This window comes from Podarcis tiliguerta (genome assembly GCF_965153285.1).
Source record: "Podarcis tiliguerta genome assembly, chromosome: W".
In the NCBI taxonomy this organism is placed as follows: domain Eukaryota; kingdom Metazoa; phylum Chordata; class Lepidosauria; order Squamata; family Lacertidae; genus Podarcis; species Podarcis tiliguerta.
This window is the reverse complement of record NC_139552.1, coordinates 7,061,420-7,079,321: the sequence shown is the minus strand read 5'-3', so window position 1 is coordinate 7,079,321 and position 17,902 is coordinate 7,061,420. Positions and strand designations below refer to the sequence as shown.

The 17,902-nt window shown below is 42.2% G+C and overlaps 1 protein-coding gene across 2 annotated transcripts in view; it reads right to left on the bottom strand.

Annotated features, from left to right (window-relative positions):
* Nucleotides 1–273: 273 nt before the first annotated feature.
* The window catches only part of LOC310668832 (U3 small nucleolar RNA-associated protein 14 homolog A-like), a 38,819-nt gene continuing 21,190 nt past the window's right edge, over nucleotides 274–17,902 (bottom strand). For both annotated transcript variants that reach the window (XM_083422162.1, XM_083422163.1), the window contains 4 exons: nucleotides 5,021–5,376; nucleotides 2,607–2,797; nucleotides 2,419–2,518; nucleotides 274–1,607 (listed from right to left, as the gene is read on the bottom strand). In XM_083422162.1, coding sequence (XP_083278288.1) covers nucleotides 1,317–1,607; nucleotides 2,419–2,518; nucleotides 2,607–2,797; nucleotides 5,021–5,376 — 938 coding nt within the window. In that variant the 3' untranslated portion in view covers nucleotides 274–1,316. The remainder of the gene's footprint in view (nucleotides 1,608–2,418; nucleotides 2,519–2,606; nucleotides 2,798–5,020; nucleotides 5,377–17,902) is intronic.

Here is a 17,902-nt window from a genome sequence, read left to right as displayed (position 1 = left end):
ATAAAGATAGAAGTAATCTACATTAGACATAAGAATTTAGTAAGAGTAAAAATTTTGAGGTCTTAGAACAAAGGAAGAAAGTCAATATGTGTATATGTATGTAATGACTGAATATATGGTTTTATTTGTAGATGTGTGCTTTTTCTTTTGTTTTTTTGCGTTCAGTTTTTTTTCTTGTGTGTATAGTATTAGTTTGGATTCAATGTTTGTAATTTTTGTTATAATTTTGCATTGAAAATAAAATTTATTTTTTTAAAAAGAAGTTTGTCAGAGTGCCAATAAATCAGATTTATTGCAGTGCCGTTGCAGCAAACTCCGTGAGTCAAAGGATTTACGATCCACAAACTTTAACAAAACGTATTTAGCATAGAAAGTGAAGACATGGATTGGAATAATTCATGGGCCAAAAAACCCTTAGCATCAGTCTCAACTCATATGAGTGATTACATTTAAGCTGTTACATAAATGGCATCTGACACCACTAACATGCAGCTATATTAATAAATCATTATCATACTTGTGTTTGTAAGCTTGCAATACAATTGGTACAATGTTCCACATGTGACTTATGTACATCCTTTTTGGCAAAGGTTGTTCACAGGGTGGGGGTGGGGGAAGCAACATCAAGGGGCAACATGCAGAATGCACATCAAGTTTAGGCCTGTTAACCATTTCCAGGGAAGAAAAGCTTAATTTCAATTGCAGCAACAAAACTACTAACACATTTGTAAAGCTGAGCAGGGTCTGGTATGGTTTCAAATTGGACAAGGGACAGCATGTTGAGATTCCTACATTGCAGGGGGTTAGACTAGGTCACCCTCAGAGATCCCTTCAAACTCTACTGTTCCATGATTTTATACAAATAGTTAATTGATTCACTTTCCACTTGGTGGCACAGAAATGGAAGAGACTGGATCATTTACAGAATTCTGTGTGGAAGCAAGATGCACAGACAATTTGCCTTACTGGAAAAACGAACAAGGAGAGTACAAGCACTGAACAGCACAGAAGACATAGATGACTTTACTGAAACTTGTCATCCTTTCATTGGGTTTTCAAAATGATAACCCTGATGACCGGCATCCACCTGATTCACTCAATGGACTCTGGCAGAATTTAATAAACTGATTTGTTCCGTGGGAATAAACGGAGGGAGGGAGGGAGGGAGGGAGGGAGGGATGGGAAACGAAGACATTTGTTGTATGTGTTTCTGTGTTATATACTGAAAATCAATAAAATTGACTGAAGAAAATAAGAAGACAACAGTGCCAGTTAGCCCAAGGAGTCTGGCCTGTATGGCAGAGCCCCTGTAGGACTTAGCTCCGCCGAGCCTTCCTCTTTGAGGCATGGTGTGAGTGATGATTGTGGGGTGACAATGATAGTGCCAAATCCGGCTCCCTTCCCATGGCTTTTGCCTTTTCCACTTTGCAGAGCAGCTCACTGTCCTCAGCACTGATGGGCCGGATGATGTGGCCAGGCTGGGTGACAATGTGAGGAGCTGTCAGACGCTGAAAAGCACGCTGGGTGTTCCAAGTGGGGCCCGTGGGTGCTTGGATGCTGCGTTCAAATTGCTTGCTGTTCTCAAAGGGGAAGGGCAGCTGGATCACCTGTAGTGGAGTGAAGAAGTAGTTTAATGGCATCCTGAAAGTGGAAGGCTAGGAACAACACATAGCTAAGCAGGCAGTTCCTGGGAGTGAGGGGGCACGTGCACAAAGTCTTGGTGAGCTGCTTGCATTTTATTATTTTGTAGTTCCAACCTGCTCTATGAACCTTCAGGCAGATAAAACAATCCTTATAAAAAAATACCAAAAGAAAAGAATTGCTATCAGGTACACAGTACAGGCAGTGACCATTTTCTGCACATCTGACTGTCGTCTGGCCACCAACATGCGTGCTGCTTTTGGCCCCAGAAAAGGGCAGAACGGGCTTATGCGCAACTGCTGACACGTGCAATAACCCAGAACACAACCCCATGCAAACAGGGTGTTGCCTGTACATGCCCAATCAAGTACATAGGAATTTGCCTTATAACAGGTTGGACTATTTATCCATCTGTCCCAGAACTGTCTACTTCTCAGCAATCCATGCACACACCTTTCCCATCACTTCATCCTTTTAAATTGGCAAGGCAGGGGATGGAAGCTGGGACTTTCTGCATGCAGAGCAGATGCTCTCCTGATTGAGCTAAGGTCTTTCCTCAGTTAAATTCACAGAGTTTAATTACATTCCTGCATTGCAGGGAGTTAGACTAGACGACCCTTGAGGTCCCTTCCAACTATATAATTAAGAAGAAGTCAATTCTAACATCTTAGAATTCTATGAGTCTAAGAACATTTATACTGTATCTTCTTTTCCCCACATTGTTTCTGCAGCTGAAAGCGTGAACAGCAGCCTCCTAGGCCAGAGTGATAAACTCACCTGATGCACCCCTGCTAAAATATTGCGCTGTTCACTCAGGATAACATTGGGCAGGTGCCTGTTCTTCCTTGGGGACCCAGCTGCTGGTTTGATAAGGAACCTAGAAGACAAAAAAGAAAAGGAAGAAGGGAGGTGAAGCAGGTAACAGTTGGCAGTGACAGACCATTAAGCTTCCACCCTGAACATACCGTCTCTTCTTCATCTTACTCGGCCGTAGTCCCGCGCCTCCCCACTCGCCCCATCCTGGAAGCACCAGATTGATAACTTTCGGTTTGCTGTTTTGCTCTGCCCGATGCTTTTCTTTCATAAAGTTGGCTACAACGTTGTCACTTGCAAAGGCCTCCCGGATCACCTGTCGCTGGTCTTTGCCCATCTCTAGCTGCAAGGGAGAAAAAGATCAGCAGGCAGGTGGACAAGGAGTCTCACAGGATTTCCAGACAATAGGTAACTAACACAGGAAGAGTATAATCTAACAGTGATCTTGATGCTCAATTGGAAATGTAATTGTTTTACGGAAAGTGCTGTTAAGCTTTTTTGAAGGCCCTGCTGGAGCCAAAAGACAGGTGTACAATGAACGAAGAGAACAGACAAATGAGTCTCCTCCCCACTTTGCATCCTTAACCAACAAGGAGCAAGATACTGATGTGTGGCAAGGAACTGCATCCAATGAAAGCTCATTCGAGGAGATTGCTGAATTGCTTCTGCTCACAGAGTCTGACTCAGTGCAGGGATTTGGAGCAGGAAGGAATTTCTCTGCCCAGAGGACTGTCCAGGAGCTCTGGTGTTTGGATTTTAAAACACCTCCTTCCCTTTCCCAGCAGCATGTGACTCAGCTCGCTTGCAAGAATTCTCTGGAGCAGTTTGGTCCTCAAATACTTTCCTGTAGTACACAAGCTGTCTGCTTGAGACATGCTGGCATGATTCAAACTAAATGACAAAGCATGCTTTGTCACATTGCAGCCTACCCCAATGTGCCCCCCCCCCAATACTGATGGACTCCAAATCCCATCATCCCCCAGTTAGCAAACCCAATGCTTACAGATAATGGGAGCCATAGTCAAACACCACCTGGAAGGTTGATCAGATAACAATACACTTGCATAACAAGAGACTCTTAATCTCAGGGTTGTGGGTTTGAGCCCCATGTTGGGCAAGAGTCCTGCATTGCAGGGGGTTGGACTAGATTACCCTCACGGTTCCTTCCATGGTTCCTTTCTACGATTCTATTATCGTCAGTGTGCTGCTGCTGTCCCTTCCTCTCTCCCCTTCTTTATGTGAAAGCAGGTTGAAATTACCTGCTTGTAAGCCCTGTTATGTCTGAACTTGTGGAACAGAAATTTGTTTTATCTGCTGCTCGTTAAAAAATAAACTAGCATATTGAAGACATCTAACCACAGTTCCTCAAGTTTGGACTTAACAGGGAACTGTGATTAATTCAAACGTGAAAGCATAATAATGTCCCTTTGGTTATACAGTGGAACCTCGGTTCCCGAACACCTCCGTTGTTGTACATTTCGGTTCTTGAACACCGAAAATCTGGAAGTAAATGCTTCCGTTTTCGAAACCTGAACGTACAACATGGCTTCCGCTGAGTGGAAGAAGCTCTTGAAACCAATGGGAAGCCGTGCCTCGGTTTTTGAAAAAGCGAACGGATTTTGTCTGAGAACCGAGGTATCATTGTAACTCCTATTTTAATGTCTAAGTTTCTCTAGGCATATAAATCGTACTAATGTTAATAGCCTAGTTTTTGTTTTTTGTAATTGCTGTTGTTGATGTTTAGGTGCTTTCACCAGGTTATTATTCATTCTTAATACTCTATTAGTATGTATGTATGTATGTATGTGTGTATGTATATGTACGTGCACATACACACACACAAAATGTGTGTGCATTCAAATAAAAACATTTTTTTAAAGGGGTAAAGTAGAAGCTTTCATCCTCCTTTCATACATGTGGAGGAGTGCATGAGCCTCAGGTTTCTTCTTCTAACAACAAACCCTAGTTTGCCATTTATTTCTGATCTGGGCTAGCCTGCTCTGAAAAAGCTAATCTGTGAAGGCAATGATTGGCTTTCTCATACAGTGAGTCAGTTGGTCCTTTTAGCTCAGTGCTGGCTCTCCAATAACTCTAGGCAAATACTGCTTCCAACTCTGCTACCCAAAATCAGTTTTTAACGAGAAACAAAACAAGGAATGAACCAAAGCTCTTCTACATGTGATGCAAGGGGAACCTGTGGACCTCCTGATGTTATTGGACTACAACTACCCTTAGCATAGTTGGCTATGCTAACTGCAGCTGATGGGTGTTGACTAATGACATCTGGAGGGCCACAGCCCCGCCCCATCCTCTAATGTAAAGCATACTCTCTACCATTGGTCTCTTCCCTGATGCATTGGGATAAGGCTCCCTGCAGCTGGAAAACAAACACGCCAAGGAGATTAAACCTTCTCCCTGACACACTAGCTTTCTCCCATTGGGGAGCTTTCAAAGATTAACACTTCGCATGTCGTTAGCCTGAAGGGACACAGTGCAAGTAAAGCGTTAGCACTTAGCTCTTCCGGATCCATGGAACCCCTGATTAACCCCTCCTAATGGTGCTCACCTCATCCTGTACAGCAGAAGGCAAAAACGGACACTGCATGGGACGAAGTGGTTGAGCCAGCACTGCCTTCAGATCAATCAGAGCCTTGTGCTTGGCTGTCTTATTGGAGGTCTGGGTCTTGCTATCCTTGGGCTGTAGCGATGACTCAGCTTCCAGAGGCTGCTGAAGTTCAGCACCGTTGACTTCCGGCATTCTGTTTTCCCATGGGACTTCCTCTGGCTCCATGGCCTCCATATCCTCTAAGGTACGAAGCCGTTCCAACTTCTCACTCAGGAGTGGCCCCTCTGGCACATGACTTGGAGGTGCTGGTAAAAGCACATCCGGCATCTTGGGCATTGCTTCCTCACCGTTAAGACCTGAAGCAAGAACACGACACAAATTATCATAGCATCTGAAGGGCACTGCTGGATCAGACATCACTCTAGCCCAGCATCCTGCAGGGTAGGAAAACCAAGGCTCTCTCTCTGTTGCTGCTCTTCAGCAACTGGTACTCAAGGGTACATTGCCTTGGAATGTGGATGCTCCATATTGCCATCATGGTTAATATCAGCAGACCCAAACATTTCACTAATCAACTTTTTTGAATACACCCCCCCCCCCAGCAAGCCTACCCAGGCATATCATTTTAATACATTCATTTTTTTCTAATTATTTTGAGTTTTAAAATAAATGCAAACATTTGTCAACTAGCTAAATAAAATGATTGCTTCTTACAGCAGTCAAAATATGCTTTTTCCCCCTGAAGGAAACACACGTAGCAAACAAACACAAAAATAATTCTGATTAATAAAAGAATTAGAGATGGATTTTATTTCAGCAGACAATGCTAAAAGACGTGGTGTAGTATTTTACATTAAACCTGAACTTGAACCCAAGCTAATCCAAAAAGATGATAAAGGGGGGATTCTAATGGTACAAATCAAAGTCCAAGGAGAAAAGATAGTATTGGTGGGAATATATGCACCAAATGAAAATAAATCAAAATTCTTTCAAAAATTTGAAACAGATCTTTTGGAGATTGCAGATGAGAAGGTAATACTAATGGCAGATCTGAATGGGGTACCATCATTAAAGATGGACAGAACAATTAGGAAAAAACACACCAAAGAAGGTAGGCTACCCAAAACTTTTTTTGATATTGTCAGGTAAGAGTTAGAAGTTTTCAGTTTATCAGAGGGAGAAAGCATTCCCCAAGGGGGGAGGGAGAGCAGTGAACCTAATAGAAGGGAGCAAGAGGAACAACAGGGAGGGACTGGCTGTTCACAGGAAAGGCAAGGGTTCAGTTCTAGCTCAGATTCGGAGGAGAGGAGATACAGGCCAGCTCTAGCCAGGAGGTTAGAAAAAAGAGCGGGAAAGCGAAGGGAGAGGTGCCTTCGCCATTTTGAGGGTGGCTGGTCACGGAGAAGCAGAGCTCAGAAGGTATCTGAAATAAGTGACTCTGAGGAATAATAGTTAAGAACTGTTTATAAGATTATTTTGTTAATACACAATAAAAAGTTATAAAAGAACAAGAAGCATTTGTGTGGTGATCTGAAGAGGACAACGACCAGTCCTGACAGAATACCTTCTGCTCTGCGCCTCTTCACTATATGTAAAGAAGGAGAAGCCAAAATGGAGGGAGCTGTGGCGCCAGTTGGGCAAGGAGAAACCCCAGCGCTCCAGCTAACATTACAGGAATTATGGCAACAGCACTTACAGTTGAAAAGTCAAGTCGACGTACTATCAGCAGCACTGAGAGAACATAGAACCATGCTGCAAGCGACGTGTGGAGATAGAGTGAGTAAAACATTTACTGTACATCCACGTAGCTTCAAGGGAGAAAGCTCTGAATACATGGCTTTCAAGACAGAAATTTCTTACATAATCGAGATAAAGGATAAAGAATTTCAATCGGAGCAAGAGAAGGTTGCTTATGTGATTAATTTCTTGGAAGGGAGGGCTAAGGACTGTGTTATACCCCTAATATCTCGAAGGGATGCCGCCCTAGGAAATCTACAAATGTTTCTGCAGTATCTAGACGCGATTTTCTTAGATCCTGCGCATGAAGTAACCACAGCTAGGCAGCTGTTGAGAATGAGACAAGGAAAAGACACTGTGGGAGTTTATTGGTCCCACTTTAGTTTGCTGGTGCAGAAATTAAAATGGGATCTGAATTCCCCCACAGTTGCAGCCCTTTTTAGGGAAGGACTGAATAATGAGATTTTAGACCAATTGGCCCAAATGCCAGAACCTAGTTCCTTGGACTCTCTAGTCCGAACGTGCCTGCAATTGAGCCTACGCATAGAACGGAGGGCTAGTGAAAAGAAGGAACAATGGAGACCGCGATGGCAGGACAACAATATCGAAAGTACAGAAAGCAGAATGGGCAATGTGCCAGGACGAGAGCGGCCAGAGCCCATGGAATTAGGGGCAGCCAGACCACTCCCAGTTACTACCTCTTCCATGGTAAGAGGAAATGCAGGAAGAGGAAGAGACACGAGGCGTTGCTTCGTCTGTGGAAAACCAGGCCATCTAGAATCATAGAATCATAGAGTTGGAAGAGACCACAAGGGCCATCGAGTCCAACCCCCTGCCAAGCAGGAAACACCATCAGAGCACTCCTGACATATGGTTGTCAAGCCTCTGCTTAAAGACCTCCAAAGAAGGAGACTTCACCACACTCCTTGGCAGCAAATTCCACTGTCGAACAGCTCTTACTGTCAGGAAGTTCTTCCTAATGTTTAGGTGGAATCTTCTTTCTTGTAGTTTGGATCCATTGCTCCGTGTCCGCTTCTCTGGAGCAGCAGAAAACAACCTTTCTCCCTCCTCTATGTGACATCCTCTTATATATTTGAACATGGCTATCATATCCCCCCTTAACCTCCTCTTCTCCAGGCTAAACATGCCCAGCTCCCTTAGCCGTTCCTCATAAGGCATCGTTTCCAGGCCTTTGACCATTTTGGTTGCCCTCCTCTGGACACGTTCCAGTTTGTCAGTGTCCTTCTTGAACTGTGGTGCCCAGAACTGGACACAGTACTCCAGGTGAGGTCTGACCAGAGCAGAATACAGTGGCACTATAACTTCCCTTGATCTAGATGCTATACTCCTATTGATGCAGCCCAGAATTGCATTGGCTTTTTTAGCTGCCGCGTCACACTGTCGACAATGTCGCAATAGTAAAGGATGGGAGTCTCTATCTGCAGCAGACATGGGAGAAGACAATTGCCCGAAGGAACTGCATCAGGGAAACGAATGTCCCCGGCTGGAAATGGGAGCTTGCAGCCGGGTGGAGGAACAATCGAAGGCTCTCACGCGGAACCACCTATCCCAGGACTAACGGTGAAGGTGCAACTACAACTACCCAATGGACATAGGGTCCAGGTAGAGGCGCTGTTAGACTCAGGAGCGTCAGCAGATTTCACAGACCAAAAATTGGTACAGGAACACAAAATCGCTTTGTTACCTTTGGATTTCCCACTACGAGTGAAAATCGACGGCATACCGCTACTGTCAAGAGAAGTGACTTACGAGACTCCACCAATGAGAATGGATATGAGTCATCACTCAGAGACCAGGGCTTTTCATGTGACCAAACTAGCTGGGCACCCGATAGTCCTGGGCATGAGTTGGCTCAATCGTCACAATCCAGTGATTGCCTGGCATCAAAGGTCTTTGGTTTTTGGTTTGATCTATTGTATGACACATTGTTTGGGGCAAAAGGGGAAAATCTCGGTGGAAGTAATGGGAACAGAGGTGGAAGGGAAGTTGATGGGGAATGAAAGTGAGATTCCGTCACAATATATTGCTTATCGGGATGTTTTTTGTGAAAAAGAAGCAGATAAACTTCCACCACATAGGCCCTATGATTGCAAGATAGATCTAGTCCCTGGGGCACAGTTGCCACCAAGCAAGATATATGCCATGTCGGAAGTAGAATCTGCAGCATTGAGGGAGTTCCTGCAAAAGAATTTGCAGAGGTTTTATTAGAGAGTCCACGGCCTCGGGGGGTTCTCCCTTTTTTTTGTCAAAAAGAAAGGGGAGGAAGGGGCACCAAGATTAGTATGTGACTTCCGAATCCTTAATAGCCAAATGAAGCCTTGCGTGTGCCCACTGCCACGTATAGATGACCTCTTAGAGAGAGTAAGGTCAGCCAAAGTCTTTACCAAGCTTGATCTACGAGGAGCATATAATCTGATAAGGGTCAGAGAAGGGGATGAGTGGAAAACCAAAGGAAATATGGGAAGCCTTCATTAAGTACTTTACACAGAAGTGGCAGGCTTTAAGCTGAACATAACAAAAACAAAAATGCTTGTTAAAAATGTAACCACGGAAGAAAAGGACGACTTAGAAAAAATATTGGGCCTGAAAATCTCAAAAGCGAAATACCTGGGTATTGGGATCACCCCCAAGAACATAAACTTATTTCAGGATAATTACACCAAAACTTGGTTAGAGATTAGAAAAAACTTTGAAACCTGGAGTAAATTAAAATTAACATTTCTGGGTAGGATTTCCATTATAAAGATGAATGTGCTTCCAAAATTAATCTTTTTATTTCAAATGATTCCAATACTGGGCGAAGCTGGTTGTCTCAAGATATGACAAAGAGAAATTTCCAAATACCTGTGGGAAGGGAAGAAACCTAGAATTAAACACCTGATCTTAATAGACATAAAAGAGAGAGGAGGCTTTTCTCTACCCGACCTAAAACTTTACTACGAGGCAGCCTGTTTCACCTGGCTAAAAGATTGGTGCACATTGCAGGATCCGGAAGGTTTTGACAACCGTTGGGGATGGCACGCCTACCCGATATATGGAAAAGCGAAAATTCATAAAAAATTTACCAACCATATAATAAGAAAGTCACTCTTTGCTGTATGGGAAAAATATAAAGACCTGATGGAGCCTAAAGTCCCGTGGTGGACTTCTCCAATAGAAGCCATAGCAGTAAAACGGAAAAATACTTAGGAAAGCTGGCCAACATATAAAACACTTCTAAAAAATGAAGATAACCAAATAAAATTAAAAAACTTTGAGGAAATAAGAGAACACATCTCAGACTGGTTCCAATACCTTCAGTTATTTGAAAAATTTAAATCTGACAAACAAAAGGGGTTCTCAACAGAAATTTCCTGATTCGAATCTGATTTTGTAAATTCTAAAAGAAAAACTCTTTCCAAAACTTATCGACTCCTTCTTGACTGGACAGTCAAGGAGGAGGAGGTAACAGTGGCAATGGTGAGGTGGTCACAAGATTTTGGCCATTCAATAACCATGGCCCAATGGGAAAACTTATGGAAGATCAATTGGAAATTCACAAATTGTTACACAATTAGAAAGTACTTTACAGATTTTTATAAAAAAAGAATTGTAAAGAAGACACTGATGGAAGAATATATAAAAAGCAGCAATCTCCCAAAAATAAAAGATGAAAAACGGTTATTATTAAATGCTGAAATAACATCGCAGGAAATATTAGATGAAATAAATCAAGCAAAGACAGGCAAATCCCCATGACCAGATGGAATTTCAGCAAAGTATTATAAAAAATCAAATGAACAGCTTTAGACTCACCTTTTATTCGACCGTCAGTCAGAAAAAGAAACATTTGTCATTACACAGTTAAAAACATCGAAAAAGATTTTAAAACTTATCAACACTAAAATGGGTTAAACAGATAGCCCTATATCAATACAGTCAATTATAGTCTTGCGACGCTTAAAAGCTAAAAAAAGAAATTTGGCCACCAAGGGAGGTATAGCTCTAGTGACATTATTTAGCAAGTGTAAAACCTGGTTTTCTCCGGGTAGGAAGCTAAATTGACATAGAAGTGGGGCTATAAAATTTTGTCTAAGCTCTGCATAAGAAGGGCAAGTCAAGAGAATGTGTTCGGTGGACTCAACCACACCCATGGCACAATGACAGGTTCTCTGGGCGTATGGTACTCCCCTGTACCTTCCCCACAATATCGCAGAGTCAAGGACATTTAATCTAGCCGCTGTAAAAAGTCTGCGGTATTCCACATAGTAGATTTCTGCAAGGTAGGGGGCTGGTATGGTCCGGTAAATCTGGTCCCCTAGGAACATCCCTGGTTTTACCTGGGCTATGTCCTCTTGCCTGGCAATGTCACTCAGTCTCCGAGAAATCACAGCTCTAGCTTGATTGTACGTCATAGACTCAAGGTAAAGGTGAGACAATCTGCAGGATTGAACCTCATTAATGACCTCCCTTTCCCACGATGATTGGAAATCGTCCCTCAATATCAAGGGGGCAATACCCACTGGTTTAAAACAAATGAACAGCTTGTGATTCCCTTAAAATATATGATGAATGAGATTTTTAAAAACAGGGGAAGTCCCAGAAACATGGAAAGAGGCCTATATAACATTAATACCAAAACAAGATTCAGGTATAACACTAGTAAAATATTATAGGCCCATCTCACTATTAAACAATGATTACAAACTGTTTGCATATATCCTTGCTAACAGAATGAAAAGTTCTTTGGAGTTCTTTGGAGGAACATATACACCAAGACCAAGCAGGATTTTTTCCAGGTAGACAAATGAAAGATATTATCAGAAACGTTTTAAGCATAATTGAATACCTGGAAGTGCAAAATGAAAAACAAGCAGCATTTATGTTTATAGTTATCATCAATTTTTGTTCATTCTGGTCCTGGAGGTTCTGGCAAGGAATATTAGAATGGATAAAGAAGTAGCAGGAATAAGCATAAAGAAAAATGAACACAATTTGTAAGCCTTCACGGACAATTTGGTTATTACTGTAGTTCTCTCCCTAGAGTAAGAGAAAAAATTCAAAAGTTTGGACAAGTGGCAGGTATTAAACTTAATAAAAACAAAACCAAACTGTTAGTTAAAAATCTTAAAGAATCAGAAAAGAAAGAACTATCAGAATTGTCAGGGAACTGCCATCGGAGCGGCATTGTCCAGAAAGTGGGAGAAGCAACAAGAGGAACAGCCATTTTAGATCTGGTCCTAACCAATGTTGATGACCTGGTTAATGGGGTAGAAGTGGAAGGATCATTAGGCACAAGTGATCATGCTCTTCTGAAGTTTACTATACAGCGGAAAGGAGCAGCCAAGCATACTAGGACTCAATTTCTTGACTTTAAGAAAGCCGACTTCATAAAACTTAGGGAAGTGCTGGGTGAGATCCCATGGACAGTAATACTAAAAGGAAAGGGAGTTCATGATGGCTGGGAGTTTGTTAAGAGGGAGATAGTAAAAGCACAACTTCAGGCAATACCAATGAGACGGAAACATGGAAGGTGCCTAAAGAAGCCAGGGTGGCTATCTAAAGAACTTTTAACTGAGTTAAGATTAAAAAAGGATGTGTACAAAAAATGGAAAAGGGGGGAAACCACCAAAGAGGAATTCAAACAAATAGCCAGCACGTGTAGACACAAAGTCAGAAAAGCTAAAGCACAGAATGAACTCAGGCTTGCTAGAGAGGTTAAAAGCAACAAAAAAGGCTTTTATGGGTATGTTCGTAGCAAAAGGAAGAACAAAGAAACAGTGGGGTCACTCAGAGGAGAAGATGGTGAAATGCAAACAGGGGACACAGAAAGGGCTGAACTCCTCAATGCCTTCTTTGCCTCAGTTTTCTCCAATAAAGAAAACAATGCCCGACCTGAATTATTTGGAGCAAATGATTCAGCAGAGAAAACACAGCCCATAATAACTAAGGAGATAGTACAAGAATACTTGGCTAGTTTAGATGTATTCAAGTCTCCAGGGCCAGATGAACTGCATCCAAGAGTATTAAAAGAACTGGCAGATGTGATCTCAGAACCACTGGCAATCATCTTTGAGAATTCCTGGAGAACAGGCGAAGTCCCGGCAGACTGGAGGAGGGCAAATGTTGTCCCTATTTTCAAAAAGGGGAAAAGAGAGGACCCAAATAATTACCGCCCAGTCAGTCTGACATCAATACCAGGGAAGATTCTGGAGCAGATCATTAAGCAAACAATCTGTGAGCACCTAGAAAGGAATGCTGTGATCACCAATAGTCAGCATGGATTTCTGAAAAATAAGTCATGTCAGACTAACCTGATCTCATTTTTTGACAGAATTACAAGCCTGGTAGATGAAGGGAACGCAGTGGATGTAGTCTACCTTGATTTCAGCAAGGCATTTGACAAGGTGCCCCATGATATTCTTGTAAAGAAGCTGGTAAAATGCGGTCTTGACTATGCTACCACTCAGTGGATTTGTAACTGGCTGACTGACCGGACCCAAAGGGTGCTCATCAATGGTTCCTCTTCATCCTGCAGAAGAGTGACTAGTGGGGTGCCACAGGGTTCTGTCTTGGGCCCGGTCTTATTCAACATCTTTATCAACGACTTGGATGATGGACTCAAGGGCATCCTGATCAAATTTGCAGATGACACCAAACTGGGAGGGGTGGCTAACACCCCAGAGGACAGGATCACACTTCAAAACGACCTTGACAGATTAGAGAACTGGGCCAAAACAAACAAGATGAATTTTAACAGGGAGAAATGTAAAGTATTGCACTTGGGCAAAAAAAATGAGAGGCACAAATACAAGATGGGTGACACCTGGCTTGAGAGCAGTACATGTGAAAAGGATCTAGGAGTCTTGGTTGACCACAAACTTGACATGAGCCAACAGTGTGACGCGGCAGCTAAAAAAGCCAATGCAATTCTGGGCTGCACCAATAGGAGTATAGCATCTAGATCAAGGGAAGTTATAGTGCCACTGTATTCTGCTCTGGTCAGACCTCACCTGGAGTACTGTGTCCAGTTCTGGGCACCACAGTTCAAGAAGGACACTGACAAACTGGAACGTGTCCAGAGGAGGGCAACCAAAATGGTCAAAGGCCTGGAAACGATGCCTTATGAGGAACGGCTAAGGGAGCTGGGCATGTTTAGCCTGGAGAAGAGGAGGTTAAGGGGTGATATGATAGCCATGTTCAAATATATAAAAGGATGTCACATAGAGGAGGGAGAAAGGTTGTTTTCTGCTGCTCCAGAGAAGCGGACACGGAGCAATGGATCCAAACTACAAGAAAGAAGATTCCACCTAAACATTAGGAAGAACTTCCTGACAGTAAGAGCTGTTCGACAGTGGAATTTGCTGCCAAGGAGTGTGGTGGAGTCTCCTTCTTTGGAGGTATTTAAGCAGAGGCTTGACAGCCATATGTCAGGAGTGCTCTGATGGTGTTTCCTGCTTGGCAGGGGGTTGGACTCGATGACCCTTGTGGTCTCTTCCAACTCTATGATTCTATGATTCTAGGAGGCTCCCGGACGATGGTGGAGAAGGTCCTAGTATGAGGAGGGATAGCCCATCCGCTGGGGAAGGTAATCAGCGCAACACCAGTGGAGAAGGGGAGGAGATAGAGGAATCGGAGAGGTGTCTCCCGGACTCTTCGCAGGAAACCAGCGGAGAGGGCACTAGCACTCCGTTGCCCACACCCACCTTGCGCAGAAAACTTTCGCGCAGGCAACGGGGGAGGAGACTGGGCGTCAAACAGCTTCTATGTTGAAAGCGGTTTAAGAAACGCCCACTGACGGATTCTGCCAGCGACTGAGGCAGCCACAGATCTTGAGGCTGTCCTGACAGAAAGGGTTCAACCATGCAACCTAGCCAGGAGTAAAGGCAACTTATGCACGAGCAACCCCTAGAACCATTACAAGAATCTATATAGAAATCCACAAGAAGGTAAAGTATTTAGGAATATGGCTGACGATAAAGAATCTTAATATTTACAAAGACAATTATGAAAAAAAATTAGAATGAAATAAAAAGGAATTTGGAAATATGGAATAGTATGAACCTCTCTTTCTTAGGACAATTTGCTGCAATAAAAATGAATGTATTGCCAAAAATGCTATTCCTTTTTCAGACAATACCGATAAGTAATAATGCTTGCTTCAAAAAATGGCAGCAAGATATTTCAAAATTTATCTGGAATGGGAAAAGGCCAAGAATATTTTTTTAAAAAAAAATAATTTTATTAGAAGTTTAAAAGTTACACAAAAAAGAAAAAAAGAGAAAAGAGAAGAGAAAAAAAGAATAAAAAGTTACATAGAAAAAAGGCACACAAAAAAACACAATACATCAAAACACAAGGGGAAAAAAATACATCAAAAAACCCCCACAATATATCAAAATCCTTATCTTTCATTAACTTATTTCCTCGACCTCCTCACACCTCCCATTTTTGTATTCCAGTTGTTAATTATATCAGCAAATCCTTTCCGTCTTTCACTGCTTTCTATCTTTTAGTTATCTTAATTTATTTTTACCTTATCTTATCATCAAAACCTTAAAATTTATTTATACTTAACTCCTTATAATATTTTTACTAAAGTCATGTAATTTCATTCCAGCATTTCCTAACATTCATTAATTTTACAATATTTCTCTAAATAGATTTTTAATTTTTTTTCCAATCTTCTTCCACCGTCTCTTCTCCCTGGTCTCGGATTCTGTCAGTCCTTTCTATCAGTTCTACCTAGCCCATCAGCCTGGTGATCTTCTATCCGAGGCTCTTAACTCTTCTCCATGTCCCATCTGCAGGTCTTCTTCAAATTTATGCTTACACTTTACTTCCATCTTGACAGTTCCTTTATTCCTTGTCGGCAAGTCAGCCCATACTCCATAGTCAAAACTAAAGTCCAAAAGATGTTTCAGAGCATGCTCCAAAGTCCCTTTGGGGCTAAAGGCCTCCACAACTCCAATCTCCCCCTGGCCCAGATCCGAATCACAAAGTCCAGAGCATCCCTTCATAAGGGAGTCTGTCCAACTTTCCTTCTCCGATCCAAGCAGGGCATCTTCTCTCCAGATCTGACTTTCAAAATCAATCATGCATGGCATCAGTTTATATCCATCAAATTGTCTCTGTGAAGACGAGACCTCCACTTGTATTACTTGAGATTCAAAAGCAGTTTTTTCCATCGTCTTCTCCACAGCTTGACATTTCGAAATGGGTTCCTGAGTCAATACCCGAATATTTTCTGTATAAATATTCACTTTTTGTCCAAAATTTGTCCCAAATTGTCAATTTTATTAGCCATCACATCCGTCTTCTCATGAAGTTGTTCCAGTAGGGCGCTTATCTTGCAAAATGCATTCACTAGGGCTTCTTGTTTTGACATTCTTGTCCAAGGTCACTTTTATTTCTCACAGTCCTTGATTCTATGGAAAATTCCTTCACTCATGCAACAGTTTCAAAGGCTCCCTCTAGAGGAAACAATTTCTATTTGTATCTGTCCTTTTAGACCCAGATCCAGCAACAAAGTTAATTTTCAATTTTCAGTTACTTTTTTCTCCTTTTTAAATGCAGAGGAAAGCAGTGGAAACAATGTATATCTCTTATTTAGCTATCTATCAGCATATGTTCTATTTGTAGTCAATGAGTTTTCCCAGAGTTACTGACAGCCCGGTCCCAGGTTCAAAATGGTGGAAATTTCTTTCTCCTCACTCTCTCTCCTGCAGGCTTAAACAGTCCAAAAAGAATTCCCCCCCTTCTCCTGCTTCCAAGGGGTTTTTAATATTTTAAATGGTGAAAATTTAATCCTTTACAAGAGGCTTTTCCCAGACTTTAGCTTGCGACGTCTTTGCTTTGATCTATTTACAAAACGGAAGGCGGACTTCCTGTTTAGAACCTTCCCGTTTCAGTGCCGAATTACGATGTTTAAAAATCCAATTTTCCGTTCTACTTACAAGTAGTTGTTTAAAGTCCAATTGTCCACAGGAAAAAGTCAGCACTCTCCAGCAACAGCAATGCGGCTTCGCTCCACGAAAAAAGCGATCGATTCGAAGCACCGCGCCGCTCACCCCACGTCGCTCCGGATCCCCGAAACCGGGTTTCCCCGCGAGTAGGGGAGGCGCAAAAGGTGCCAGCCGAATCCCAAGTCCACAGGCTTCTCCCGCCTGTGGTTTTTAATGGGTCTCCGCCTCACCGTGGCGGTCAGACCCTAGTTTTCGCGGAGCGGATTCCTCTATATTAGAGGAAATCCGCCATTGCCTGGAGGCGCTAACCCGGAAGCTCGGGAAAAGGCCAAGAATAAAGCACAAAATACTTACAGACTTAAAACAGTGGGGAGGCTTTTCTCTTCCAGATTTTAAAATTTACAACGAAGCAGCATGCCTTACTTGGATTTGGGATTGGATTAAATTGGAAAAAAGGAGGCAATAGACTTAGAAGGACACGACAACAGATTCAGTTGGCATTCATACCTGTGGTATGGAAAAGCAAAGGTACACAAAGGATTCCACAATCACGTAATTAGAAAGTCCCTGATAAGGGTATGGGAAAAATACAAAGAATTACTGGAATCCAAAACTCAGTGGTGGTTGTCACCTACTGAAGCATTATCACTTAAAACGTTAACAATGAAAGGAATATGGCCAACATATAGAGATTTATCAGTAGAACAAGAAGCAAAGTGGAAATTGAAAGATTACGATGAGATAAAGGAACACCTTCAGAGTTGGTTGCATTATAGGCAATTAAATGAAATCTTCACGGAAGATAACAAGAGAGGATTCACTTACAGTTTCAAAATTCCAAAAGGATATCATAGATGGTCATTCTAAATTGTTAAAGAAGGCGTACAATATTCTGTTGGAATGGGAAACTAAAGCTGAGGAAATTAAAACAGTAATGATCAAGTGGGCACAGGACATAGGTCATAACATACAATTTGAGGATTGGATAAGGCTTTGGAAAGTGAACTTGAAATTTACGGATTGTATATTGTTGAAAGACAATTATATGAAAATGATGTACAGGTGGTACATTACACCATTAAAACTGGCCAAAATGTACAAAACAGAACAAAAGAACTGTTGGAGATGTAAAGAAGGGGAAAGTACATTTTATCACATGTGGTGGGATTGTAAGATTATT